This window comes from Pongo pygmaeus, chromosome 21 (genome assembly GCF_028885625.2).
Source record: "Pongo pygmaeus isolate AG05252 chromosome 21, NHGRI_mPonPyg2-v2.0_pri, whole genome shotgun sequence".
Taxonomy (NCBI): domain Eukaryota; kingdom Metazoa; phylum Chordata; class Mammalia; order Primates; family Hominidae; genus Pongo; species Pongo pygmaeus.
Window position 1 is genome coordinate 11,194,152 of NC_072394.2, and position 13,510 is coordinate 11,207,661.

The following is a 13,510-nucleotide window of genomic DNA, read 5'->3' on the forward strand; positions in this document are numbered from 1 at the left end:
AGCAGCAGCAGAGGAGACGGAGCTTCCATCTTTTCATCTCTTGCAGCGCTGCCTCCTGTGCCAATGGGCACTATGTATACTAAGGACTTTTCAAATAGCTAATGGTTTGATTTCTTTTTTTTCTTTAAGTAGAGTAGATTTTAGTCCTCCCTCTTTGACAAATTTCCGGAGCAACATCACATGGTGGCATGAAAAGTCAAATGACATGGGCTTCAGGGGCTGAGGCACCAACACCTCTTACAGGGAATGCAACTTAAACAACAACGAAGTCACATATTTGGTGAACTACTCCACATCTGACTATTCTGAAATATGAACGAAGTCTTTGCTCAGTTTCCTGCACAAAAATCTCTCAACAAAGGAAATACTGCAGAAGTACCTCAAAATAATATGACATTATCATTGTAATCAGGAGGAGAGAAAAGTCTGAATGCAGAAACCCTCACTTGCTGCAGTACAGAAGAAGCTGGAAAGGCCATCTCTAGGACCATCACAACCTACCACCATCTAAACTTAAGCACAACCTCTGATCTCATGAGATACAATCTTTCTAACTCCTGGGCAAGCCAAGTTGCCTAAATGGTGCAAGGAGAACATTACATAATATAATGCTGAGCCTGCACTCTGAAACAGTTGTCAGATGCAGAACTCACCTGCAAATCCAAGGCTGCAGAAGTTTACCCTGTGAAACAGTAATTAGGTGTGCCATTCTCACATGAAGGTGATCCACCTTAGGATTCTGCCAAGACATTCTGCCAAGACTCATCTATCTGGTCTCATCAGTATCAGATGGAGATTTTTGTTCTTTGGGAAACTTTTACCTCAACAGACGTCAAAAACAAACCTCACATTCAATAGCCTCTGAATTTTTTTTCTCTTGTGCACAAAGTCAGCCAGATACCATCAAAGCACAAAACTCGAATTTGCATCTCAAACCTGGTATGGCTGACTCTCAATAGATGACAGAGGTTGTCTGCCAACTCAGCAAAAAATGAGAACAAAAAGAAACTTGTATTTTGAAGCATTATGATAAATGGAGGCTACTGCTGACATCTTTTCACAGTGAGTCTTGCCAGAAACACAGGCCATCCCAGTCTAGTCCTTGAGACATGGAGAAAAATATTTTGATAGGAAATTACTAGCTTTGAAATTTCTGAAATCTAGCTGTGCTTTGCAAGCATATTCTATAATATTGCCACGGGAAATATTTTTTTCATTTAATATGTTGCTTTGATATTGGCTTTAACAAAAGCAGAAAAACAAAGTGGATATCCTTGAATATTAAATAGAGTTCTAATATGTGCTGAGTCAAAAATGGAAAAACGCCTAAAAGTAAAGGCAAACATCTTAAATATCAATATAACCTGTACATATTAAAACACACAGCTATAATGTCTAATAGCCTTCTTTCTCACTTCTTCAAAATCAAACCAGAACTCCCATCCCATGAAAGTCACTAATCGGCTCCAGTGATCTTACCTTAACAAAGTATACAACTGCCATGTTTGGAGATTAAACAAAAAAAAAAAAAAAAAAGTTTTACCAGTTTAATCCACCTTAGTAAGACTAAACACATTTTTTTAGTCCTTACTTTCAAAATATTTTGGGTTTCATTCCACTTATTTGTCCATTCCTTGGTCAATTCTTGAACCTGAAAAGAAAAATATACATACGTGAGTGCTTCATAAAGAAAGTTTATAATTTTCTTCTAGTTTCCAAATTCTAATATCTCGTGGAAAGATGTACTATAATTTTTTAAATGAGATAGCGACTTTTACCCCTGAAAGAACCATCACCAAAGATAAATCAAACAAGCTGATTTCTTCCTGCAACCTACATTATGGCAAAGGAAAGAACAGACAGAAATTTGTCAATTTGCCTAGAATTTCACAACTGCCTTTTTCATGGTGCACTTAAATGAAAGCAGCTCCCTTGGATTATTAACCAAAATTACAAGTTTGAAGATGACAACGTCCCATTAAATGGATTAATTTTTCATGATTATACATCAGGTCCCAAAAAATAGTGATTTATTTTTATTTCTAATTAGATGTGATTAAATCACCTTGGATGCTGTAGTTTTACTTTAGGAGATAATTTGCTTTTGTAGCTAATTAACAGGGCTTATAAATCTCATTCTATCTTTTTTGTTGTTGTTGTTAAAAAAAAAAGGTGGTTCTTTAAATGACTCTTAATAAAAGCAAAAATCTTTTGATAAAAATCACTTCTTTCCAGTCGGCTCTAACTTAGGGGAGTAAACACGCTCAACTGTTGAACACAGCACAGTTGGAAATTGCTTCTCGAAGTTAATGGAAATGTTATGTTAGTTCCCTAAAACTTTTTAAATGATCCTAGTGATTAATTCATCAGGAAACAAAAAGTGATACTTGAGAGGTAGAAAAAATATGAATGAAAAATGTGTTCTGTGGAAAGGAAGAGACCAAGGTCTACAAGAGAGTAGCTTCAGAAAGGGGAGAACTCATCCTTTCCAAGCCTTTCCCTTTCAGTACCTTTATCATTCCTGCCACCTCCTCACTCCCAGTAGCAGACACTCTCCCATTAAAGCTACCTGGTCTCCCCAGTAAGTTTCCCTATTTAATCAGGCCAAAATAAATGCACAGAATACATCTGCTTGTACTCTCACGGCTAAGATAAAGTGATTTTCTGTATGCCATTAAGTATAGTAACTGGAAAGGGTATTCAAGTCAGCAAACTTAACGAAAGAAAGCATCAGTTATTGACAAGTATCTGCAGTGATGGTTTATCCAAGAGAAAAACCAAAATATATCTCATTCACCTATAGTCAATCATTCAGGGGTCCTCAATTTACCTCAAATAAGACTGTGGGAATTCTAGGTTAACTTAAAAAAAATAATAATGTTGCTTCTTTTACGAGTTATTAGTGCCAAAATCTATCACCTTCTTGATGAAAAACAAACGAAATAGGACTGGAAGAGCCTCCCTAACTCTGTGCTTTGCTTGTTTTCTTGTTGTTGTTGTCATCTTTGGTTTTGTTTTGTGGAGATGGGGTCTCCCACTGTCGCCTTGGTTGGAGTGCAGTGGCGTAATCACGGCTCAACATAGCCTCTACCTCCCAGGGTTCGAGTGATCCTTCCACCTCAGACTCCTGAGTAGCTGGAACTACAGGTGCACACCACCATGCCCAGCTAATTTTTGTATCTTTTGTAAAGAGGAGGTCTCATCATGTCGCCCAGGCTGGTCTTGAGCTCCTGGGCTCAGGCGATCCTCCTGCCTCAACCTCCCAAGGTGCTGAGATTACAGGCGTGAGCCACTGCACCTGGCCTGCTCGTTTTCACTGGTTTGGTAAGACTGTCCTGATTTATCTTAAACCAGTTCTACACTCCAGTCCTTCATTTCATTACTTGAGTGATACCAACCCTACAGACTCCTAATAGCAATGAAAGTCATGTGGCTCTCCTGGCTTTTTGTTTTGAAAAAGCTTTCAGAGAAGGAATATTCTTATGCCTTCTCTCCCTACAGAAGGGGAAAAGACTGGTGTATTGAATTACTAATTTATACTCATCAGTTAACAGATTGTCACTGGCAATTTATGTGAGAACACAAAGCATCCAACAATAAATGACTCTGCATTTCACCAACAGATAGGTTTCTCATCGAAGAAATGTGAGCAAATCAATCCTGTTTGAATTCAAACAATTCTAGCTTAGAAAAAGTAAGCATGCCTTGCATTTATTTTACTGTTGTATTTAAACGAAATAATATCCATTTAAAACATTAATTTAAAAATGCAAACATGTGCTACTACTTCTAACAGTGGGATGAGGTGATGAGATTTATATCCAAGCAAATTGCAAACAATTAAAATGGGTCAGCAAAAAACTAGATGTTAATTTAGAAAATGTTAAGAACAAGATAGGCAGTCATTTCTGTCACAGCATGTATAATACATCCAAATTAATATGTTTATTGGTTTCCAATAACTTATTTGGTATTCATGAAAACTATTGTTAAGAAACAATTTAAGACTATATCCAGATATAGTTTAAATTATAGCACTCAAAATTAGAATTTGAAGCACTAATAAATAAAATTTCATTTAAAAAATAGGGATTAAGAAATTAATGTTTTACTAATGCTATTATCAGGATATTCATCAGCATAATTATCCTAGATGTGTCAACAAGTTCCTAACTACACCCCAATTTTTATCTTCCATAATGTGTATTCTTGAAAAAGCTTTTACCAACAGAATCCAATTTTCTTTTTCAGTCTGTCTTAGCCATTCAGCACCATGAACAAAATTGACTCCAAAAGTTGTTCCAATGTCTGTTTCTCTTTTCACAGAAGTTTAAAAGAAAAAAAGTATAGAACCAGGTCAGCCATAAAACTGGTTTTTCAAAGGCATGGGCAAACACATTGGCTTTAGCCCATAACAGCTCCAGATCTCTTCTCTCTTTGGTTACTCACTGCCCGTCTCTCCCATCTCAAATCTCATCTAGTGTCACAGAAACTAAGCACCTAACTAGAGTAATCAGAGATCCCTCAAGTGCCACTCTTCCCACCGGGAACAACACAAAGCTAAAGGGTGGCCATTGTTGAGGCCATGGGGAACACTACTGTTTCATGAATGTTGAACACAGACTCCCTCAAACAGGGACTCCAGTCAACTCTGATGACCTGAGCAGCCTCACTGCTTTGAAGGATCTGCATGTCCATTTAACTAACCATCATGTGCCAGACAAATCCCGTTTATTAAACCACAGAGAATGTGCTGCAATACATAAAATGTCAGCTATCGTGCTTCTTCAAAAATGATCACCAACGAGGGAGGAGGCTAAGTGCAATAAAGAAAAAGAAGGCATCTCAAACGGCAAGTCCCAACAGAGCATGCACTTAAAATAATAGTAAAAGTTATGATTTAAAAATATAAGTCAAAGTATCACTTACTCTTGCTTCATTCTGCTGAAGTTTTTCCTCCATACTTAAAGCTGTGGGGGAGTCTAAGAGGGCAATCTACAATATAAACCATAAAAGAAATCAGCAATTAATAAACAGCAATAATCTAGGTTTTTCCCTGAATATAGTAAATTATCCAAAATTTCACAGAAACTATTAAAGGTAAAAAGCAATGTCCTACACCCTGCCAAAAAGTGTTGAATATCACCAAGTCTTTACTCCACGGGATACATCTCTCATAATATTCAAAACCACGGCATCCCAGTAAACCTACATTTGCAATACAAATCAGCAAAGCAAAAGATGTAACATACTGACATTTTACCAAAATCAAACACAGTCTAAATCCCTAGATCTTAAGGATTCGCCTTTTTTAATATGTACAAAGTACAACATTCAAAAGGGACCATGCCTAAGTCTTGCTCAACTGCAAGCTTCTGAGATTTGTTCTTACTGATATATGAAAATGAAACGCATTTATTTTCACTGCTGATGGATACCCCATATGGCATGGCTACACGACAATCTCTGATTACATTTCCTCATCCCTGTCAAAGAAGTGTAAAGATTGATGTGAGAATGCTAAATACCAAAATCAGTTTAAAACTGACAAGGACAAGCAGACAGAGACAGGAGAGGGAAACGGAATCAGGCTGGGGCTTAAACTGCACTCCTAACATGTGAGTCCCTGACCTGAGTGGCAGGGACACTGTGCTTCCTATTCTGCCTCCTTTTCTCATGGCCTACAATATCCCTTGGAGGAAAAAAGAAAGAGAATAGCCTTCCTATCCTACCCGTAGGCAATCACTTTTTCCCAATTTGGGTGTGTAAACTTAGTTACTCTGGTCATATGCAAGCGTGTTTTTTGTCGTGTTTTTAAATATAAGTGGCATAAAAACACTATTCTGGATATTGCCTTTTTAACTCACCAATATATCTTAGAGAAAATTCAGTAAAAATAAAAAACTGCTTCACTCTTTTTAACAATTCCAATTTCATTATACAATATTCCATTGTATAGATTTCTATATTCATGTTAGTGCTCTCCTATTAACATAAATGTGGTATTCTTAATCTTTCAGGAGGACTATCCTTATGCCCACTGCCTACAGTATGCATGGCTCTATCAATAGAATAAATTCCTAGAAGAAGAATTTGTTAGTCATCTATATGTATGGTTTTTATTTTTTATAATTGCCAAGTTGTCCTCCCCAGAGACTGTAGCATTTTTTTAATGACTATTTACTTTTCAATTTCTCATCAAACAAAAACACCCACAAGGTGATCTTCTTCGGCACTGTTAAACATTCAAACTACGAAGACTACCATGGGCCACACCTGGCATCTGTGTACTGAACGAAAGCAGAGCTGGCCAGAAAGGGGCATAAGTGTTCGTCTTGGTGGGCAAGGTCCTCATGACAGTCTATGCAGTAGTCTTCAGAGATGTCCCCAAGCTATTGTCTTTGGCCTTCCTGAGTAACCATTCATACATGAGGGGTCGAGATTCACATAGACATCTGTGGGACCCACCCTGGTTAGAAGCCCACACTGACAGAACCCAGCATCTCTTTCAAAAATGCCACAGGCACATCCTCCAGGGGCCCCACAAGGGACACACCCTGTTACAAGAGTCACTGCCCTCCAGGAAACCCAGAGCTATGGCTTCTCAGCTGATATTAATAGTATATATGTAGTTCATCCTAATCCAGATGTAATTCACCAGTTAGGGGTCATTTTCGTCATTAGGGATGTTGCCTAGTTAGACAGGTGTCATCCCACTTTTATCTAGTTTGCATAGAATGAAGCCAGAAAGTTAACCCAAGGTCAAATCCATCCTCAGTAAAGAAAAGGGAGCTTTGTTAGCATGTTACTACAATGCATCATTGCATCTAACATGTTGTCCTGCACACAGGTGGTACTTAATAAATATTGTTCATTGAAGACATGAAAGTGGCAGATGTTAGTATTACTGCATTGTTTATATATGGTTGACAATTTTCAAAACAATTAGAAAGCCCTTTATAACGTGGGTAATTTTACAGAATCCATTGTTGAGACTTTTATTGATAATCAAAGCTGAAACATTTCTGCCACATCATCAAGTCAGTAGATAATCACTGACTGAACAGAAGCACAAAGACTCATGACCAGCACCCCTTCTGGAACATTATTTTTAAGCACATGTAAAGAACGACCTTCCTAAATCCTTTTAAAAGAAATCATTGGTAAAAGTACCATTTTCAATTAAATTATTATTTGCAAGGTGTATCTTTAGAAGAAAAGTGTTTCGAATCAAATAATAATCAGATTAAGTTTGTATGTTGTTAAATCAAAAGTAACACTGCCTCAAAAACATTATTACAAAAATGTAGTAATAGCAATTCTACTAACAACTTATACAAGAACACTTGCCTCACACCCTCATCAATATACTGTATAATCAATTTTGTTCTTTGCCCAACAGGTGAAAAGGACATCCTGCTTTTAAAGAACTTTGAGGTATCATCTACACGCAGCCAAATACATAAATCTAAGGTCCACTGCTTGATGTACCCACTAACATGTATATGTATACCCATTTCACTATGCTTAAAATCTGCATTTATTGTATTTCAATGATGTTGAACATACTTTCATATGTACAGGAAGCATTTGAAACTCTATTTCTATGGATTGTGTTCACATCCTTTGCTCCCTTTCCTGCTGTGTTATGATGTTGTCTTACATTTTCATAGAACCATCTTTCCTAACAAAGAAGGTAGTCTTTTGTTGCATGATCAGCAATCTTTTCCCTAGTCTGTATTGGTTAGAGCAAATTTTCATTATGTTATGTAAATACGCTATGTTCTTACTTTTGTCTATGTGAGCTTTCACAGAATGAGAAAGAAGAGTTAAAATTTTCTGTGACAAATGTGTGTGGCTTTGTCTCCTGCTATTTCCAACAGTTTTGTTGTTTTTTTCACTTATGAAAGTTGATATCATGTCTGATTTTAATTGTGAGTTGTACCCTTTGTGGTGATAAAGTGCTCTTTTTTAAAGCTCACACAATGCTGTTTCTGCACCACTTTCTTTCCTCTTGAATTCACTGGTTTGTCCACTCTTACAAACACCATATAATTGAGTTTTACTTTCTGACCCTATCTGAGATGTGTCTTCTTTAAAAGTTTACACATGATACTTTTATTATTTAAAATTTATCTTTAACCTCAGCTACAAGAGTGAGTAATTCATTCTACTCTCATCTTCCCTTTCCCATCATCTTCTTTGCTTCCCACCTTTGGTTGTGTTTTTCATATCTGTACTATTTGATTTACTTGTTGTCTCCAGATACATTCAAGAGAGATGAGGGAGTCAAGAGACATTTTCTCTCTGCCAAATTAAATGCAGAAATAGCTGAAAATACATTTAAATATAATACAAGAGAATAAAAACTTTAAAAAAGAAGATATTCAAATACTCAGCTTCATCAATCGCCTGAGAAGTACAAAGTAAAATTATTCTATGATTCTGGTATATATCCATTAGGATGGTTACAATGAAAACTGTACAGTATCAAGTGTTGCAATACCAAGAATTGAACCAGCACTTTTATACACTGATGGTGGTCTATTAACTGGCACAACTACTTTTAGAAAATTGCTTGGCAATACCTACTAAAACTGAACATATGTAGTCCTCTGACTCACCAATTCCACTTGTAGACATAAATCCAACAGAAATGTATCTGTATGTTCACTAAAAACATCTAGAGGAAAGTCTACAAAGCACTAACAGCCCGAAATAGGAAACCCCCCAAATGCCCATCTAAAGTACAATGGACAAATGAGCTGGAATATATTTGCATGATGGAAGACAACTTTGCAGTGAGAATAAATGGATCCACTACTACATGCAACAGCATGGGTGACTCTCACAAACATAATGTTGACTGAAAGAAGTGAGATCAAAAGAGTGAATATTTTTCATTATTTCATTTATGTAAAGAACAAAAACAGGCAAAAATAAAAACTAACAAAGCCTGTAAAGGTCAGGAGAGTGGCTACCCTGGAGAGAAAGGGGAGTAGTTCCTGAAAAGAAGGATTAAGGGGGGCTTCAAGGATACTGGTACCGTACTGTCTCTTAAGTAGAAGCAGGTTAGATGGGGGAATTTAGCTTATGAAAACTCACTGAAATATACACATATAACTTGCAATTTTGGGGGATAATATGTCAATAAAAAATACAAATATACAAACTACTACATATATCTACGTATCTAGATTTACATAGTAGAAGAATCAAATACATGTCAAAACCTTTTGCTTTACTAAAATGGTGCTTTAAAAACTCTGATGCACATGACTTTTTGCAACAGCAAAGACAGAAAATTATTAAAAGTAGAAGTTGATTTTTATTTAGCTGTGCTTAAAAAAATAACCCTAGAAATGGAACTCAGATCTGAATAACATTCTCAATGAACCATAGCAGTACCTGGGATAGAATATTCTAGGAATAGAGCAATACTCCCAGAAAAATGTATACAGAGATGTTTAATGGACATTTAAGAACACCTGCTGTTTTTATTAAGCTTCATAAATTTAATTAATTTAGGATAAGCCTATATTGTCTCAAAACAATTTATAGCTTCATAGCATGATAAATTATTTTAAACTGGATTCACATTTTTATTGTAATATATTGTATATCAAAAATTTTATCTGCAATGTGTTCTGAAATAGACTTAACTGTCTTTTATATCCTCACCCCCAAAATTACAGCAACAAAAATACTCCCTTAAACACGGCAGTGGTAATAAGTCATAAAAGGAAAAGGAAAAAAGACTACAAAATATAAGGCAACTATATGGCATACCAATACCTCTGAAGGCATTTTTCAGAGAGAAAATGTAAAGTTTTAATAAATTAAAGGTTTTTGATTTATATAAGATTCCTTCCAATGATGTCCTCAGTTTAGTTTTAAAAAGATAATATTTTTCCCCTTCATTCTTTTAACCTAATAAAAGATTAAGCACAAGAAACTGTACCTAGAATTTTCCAAATACTTTCCGTCACATATAGTAATTTGAGTGATCCAATCAAATCATCATTAAAAGCTTACTTTATATAAACAATGTTTTACAAACACTGAAAAAAGATTTCAGGCTGGGCATGGTGGCTCACACCTGTAATCCCAGCACTTTGGGAGGCCAAGGCGGGCAGATCACTTGAGGTCAGGAGTTCCAGACCAGACTGGTCCACGTCGTGAAACCCCGTCTCTACTAAAAATACAAAAAAATTAGCCAGGCATGGTGGCAGGCACCTCCCAGCTACTTAGGAGGCTGAGGCATGAGAATTACTTGAACCCCAGAGGTGGAGGTTGCAGTGAGCCGAGATTGCGTCACTGCACTCCAGCCTGGGCAACAGAGTGAGACTCTATCTCAAAAAGAAAAGAAAAGAAAAAGATTCCAATAACAAGGTGTATAAATAAAAATGACTATTGTGGTTCATGTTATAAGGGCCTCATCACATGGAGCTGGACTCTTCATTCTGACAACTTCCACCATAGAGCAAAATGCATGTGGAGATATTTTTAAGCACGATGAACAATTCCTATTCAACTGCTGTCCACCATCTTGTGGGAAAGAACTGCCAGGTACATTTCAGGACACAGGAAATTCAGCGAGGTTTTCATCCCATCAATATTTTCAAAACATTTATGGGATGCCAAGAGCTTCAAGTGCCACATAATCCCACATGGAAAGCACTGCTCCAATGGGACCACTCTGCACATAAAGAAAAGCATTTCTTTTCGTGATATACTGAAGACATACATTCATGAGTTAAAAAAGCAGGATAACTCCAGTCTAACTTCAACATTTAAAAAAGCTATCCTTCATTTTCTTTCAAGGGTTGCCTTTCTTCACGGCAATATCAAAGCCTACCAGAACTTTACTTCCACCAATCATCACAGAATGTAACTCTGTACATACACCATGCAGACTATCAGGAAACTTACTGAGAAAATCACAAAGACAAGGAATCTTCACTAGAATCCCAACAGATCCTAAAATGAGACTATTTCAACAATCAAGCGAGGGCCCAGGGACAGCATTTCAGCCAGCTCACAGGTGTAATACGCATGTGTCGCTGGGCCACCAGAACCATCTCTCTAATAGGTGATATGACACAGGCATTCAGAAAGGTGTTCAAACAAGTCTTTTACTCTGTTAAAACACATTTTAAAGTCATAAAATGCATGGGTGAAATTTTAAATACTATTCTAAGCATATCAATTTCTTCCCACTTAAAGAGATTATGCCATTAATCCTATCGCATACTACATTTCCATTCATAATTGATAACTATTAGAGAGTTAATCATTTCAGGTTAGTGGATAAAATCTTACACATGGAGCCCGTAATGAATGCAAAGGCTGACAAGAGGTTGATATAAACGAGGGACTGGCTAACTCATTCAAAGCTTTACTTAGCACTTATTTACTCAAATCAATAGCATGAGTGAGAAAATTGTCTCATTAAGATCTAGAAATAGATGGCATTACTCAAAGAAAATTATCCATAAATCTCAGAAAAACCCAACCTGATTCCCTTGAGCAAGCAGCGTTTTCAGTCTGGCTATTTCAGCTCGCAGCTCACGGATAAGTTTGACGTTGGCATCCTCATTAATGGTAGGCTTGTTGATGATGTTTTTGGCTCTATTTGCATAGCGAAGAGTACTTAGGGTTTCTCCATAATTGACATCAGCAGGTGAAATGGCTGTGAAGAATGTATTCAAAAAATAATTTATCCAGCACTTCATGTTTCATTTAACACAAAGTTGGTTTGTAATTTAAAAGTCAGATTAACCCCAGGTCATTGGATAGACTAAATATTCATTGCCACAGTAATGAATATGAAAAATTATCTAACATTTCTAGGAAAGAGTGCTCACAATACAAAATTAAGTGTCATTTTGCTCTTCTCAAATCTAGAGTCAACCACCTAACCAAGTCGAAAATGAGATATGAGACATTCCCCTATAGTTAGGTAGTTTTCTCTGCTGAAAATGTAAGAAGAAGGTTTAAAGACTATTTGTCATCTCAACATTAAGTAGGAATTCAAATACTTTTAAAAGTTCTGGCAAAGTCTACCATCTGGAAAAAAAAAAAACAAAAAAACAGAATATGATAAGTTTTGAAAAGGGTCACAAATCAATCCATTCTCTTCTTAAAGCCTGGTTAATCTTACCCACCTCCACCACTACCACTCAACTTTAAGGCTTAGGTGACTATACAAATGCCTGTGGGTGTACAGCCCAGGGTAAATCCCATGGCTCCATAGTTAGCACATGGCATGAGGCATGGGAAGGGCATGAAGAGAGGGGAAGGGAAGACGAAAGAGAGGAAGAGGGAAGGGAAAGTAGAGTCAGAAGGGAAACAAGTCCTGACTTACTTCTCCCAAACAATTATCTCCCCTTCCTACATTTTTTTCTCTATTCTGCTTCTTTCAATTATTGGCTGAAATATAGACATAAAGTATATTACTGTTATCATTATTTGTTTTATGCATTGGGTTTTTTTCCCCCTCCCAATTCTTACTTTTAAATTCCACATTTACTGCCTCAAATAAAAAAACAAAGTTGGGTTATTTTGACTTCACATTTGACTTTGTGTTCCTATGATTTTTCTTCTATGAGGTAAGTTTCTACCTTGTACTTTAAGCAAAGAAAAGCTGAAAAGTCTTCCTGCATGTTATCACAGCTTCCAAAATATGGCAAGGTGATATAACAGTTAATGATGATACTATAGAGGGTCATAGCAGGATCATAGGAGGTGATTTTCTTCAAGATAGAAAAACCACTACTTTTTTAAGATGTAAAAGGTGCTATTTCCTAATAAGACACTTTAAACTTAAATATTTACAGTTAATTCACAGAAAATATTGTATGCTCAGAAAAGTAACTTAAAACTCTTACTGGCAATCATGATAGTTTTAGAGTTTCCTCCAAGGCTATCTTTTAACAACCAAGTCAACACAGAATCCCTGTAAGGCACAAAAACTTGCTTCTTCTTTGCAAGAGTGTTTGCAGCATCCTGAGATAAATCAGCTATAAAAAGGAAGAAAAAAAGGGGAGAAAGGACAATTAGTAAAATTTTTTTTCCTCTACTTTTGCTTCATAAAACCTTGAAGATAGTACCTCAGTCTGCAACACAAATATTACACATGAGGAAAAAGAGGAGGAAAAAGAGGAGGCAGGAGCCAGGTGTAAGCATACCTAAGGCAGAAATGACGTTCCCCAGAGTCACGAGGGACTTGTTAATATTTCCCCCTTCCTTGAGCCTAACCCCGGTGGCTCCGGTGGCATCTGCACGCTCACTTCCGGCAAGATCAACCAAGTGGATCTTACTGACGGTTTCACATGGCATTTCAGAATCAAATTTAGCCTGTGGTAAAATAAAAAAGTAAAACTGAAGAGGTGCAAAGGGCCCTGATGTTGTTGATTATACGAATTCTAACTATTTTCTACTCCTCACTGAGATCTCTCAGGGTAGATATTTTTCAATTTTATTGTTTTATTGGCCTTCATACCGATTA

General features: G+C 36.6%; 1 protein-coding gene across 13 annotated transcripts in view; it reads right to left on the reverse strand.

Moving 5' to 3' along the window:
• Window positions 1-13,510, reverse strand: part of KIF16B (kinesin family member 16B) — a 299,792-nt gene that overhangs the window by 223,767 nt on the left and 62,515 nt on the right. For all 13 annotated transcript variants that reach the window (XM_054467129.2, XM_054467128.2, XM_063659361.1 and 10 more), the window contains 5 exons: window positions 13,191-13,359; window positions 12,891-13,022; window positions 11,517-11,692; window positions 4,930-4,995; window positions 1,592-1,651 (listed from right to left, as the gene is read on the reverse strand). In XM_054467129.2, the coding sequence (XP_054323104.1) occupies window positions 1,592-1,651; window positions 4,930-4,995; window positions 11,517-11,692; window positions 12,891-13,022; window positions 13,191-13,359 (603 nt within the window). The remainder of the gene's footprint in view (window positions 1-1,591; window positions 1,652-4,929; window positions 4,996-11,516; window positions 11,693-12,890; window positions 13,023-13,190; window positions 13,360-13,510) is intronic.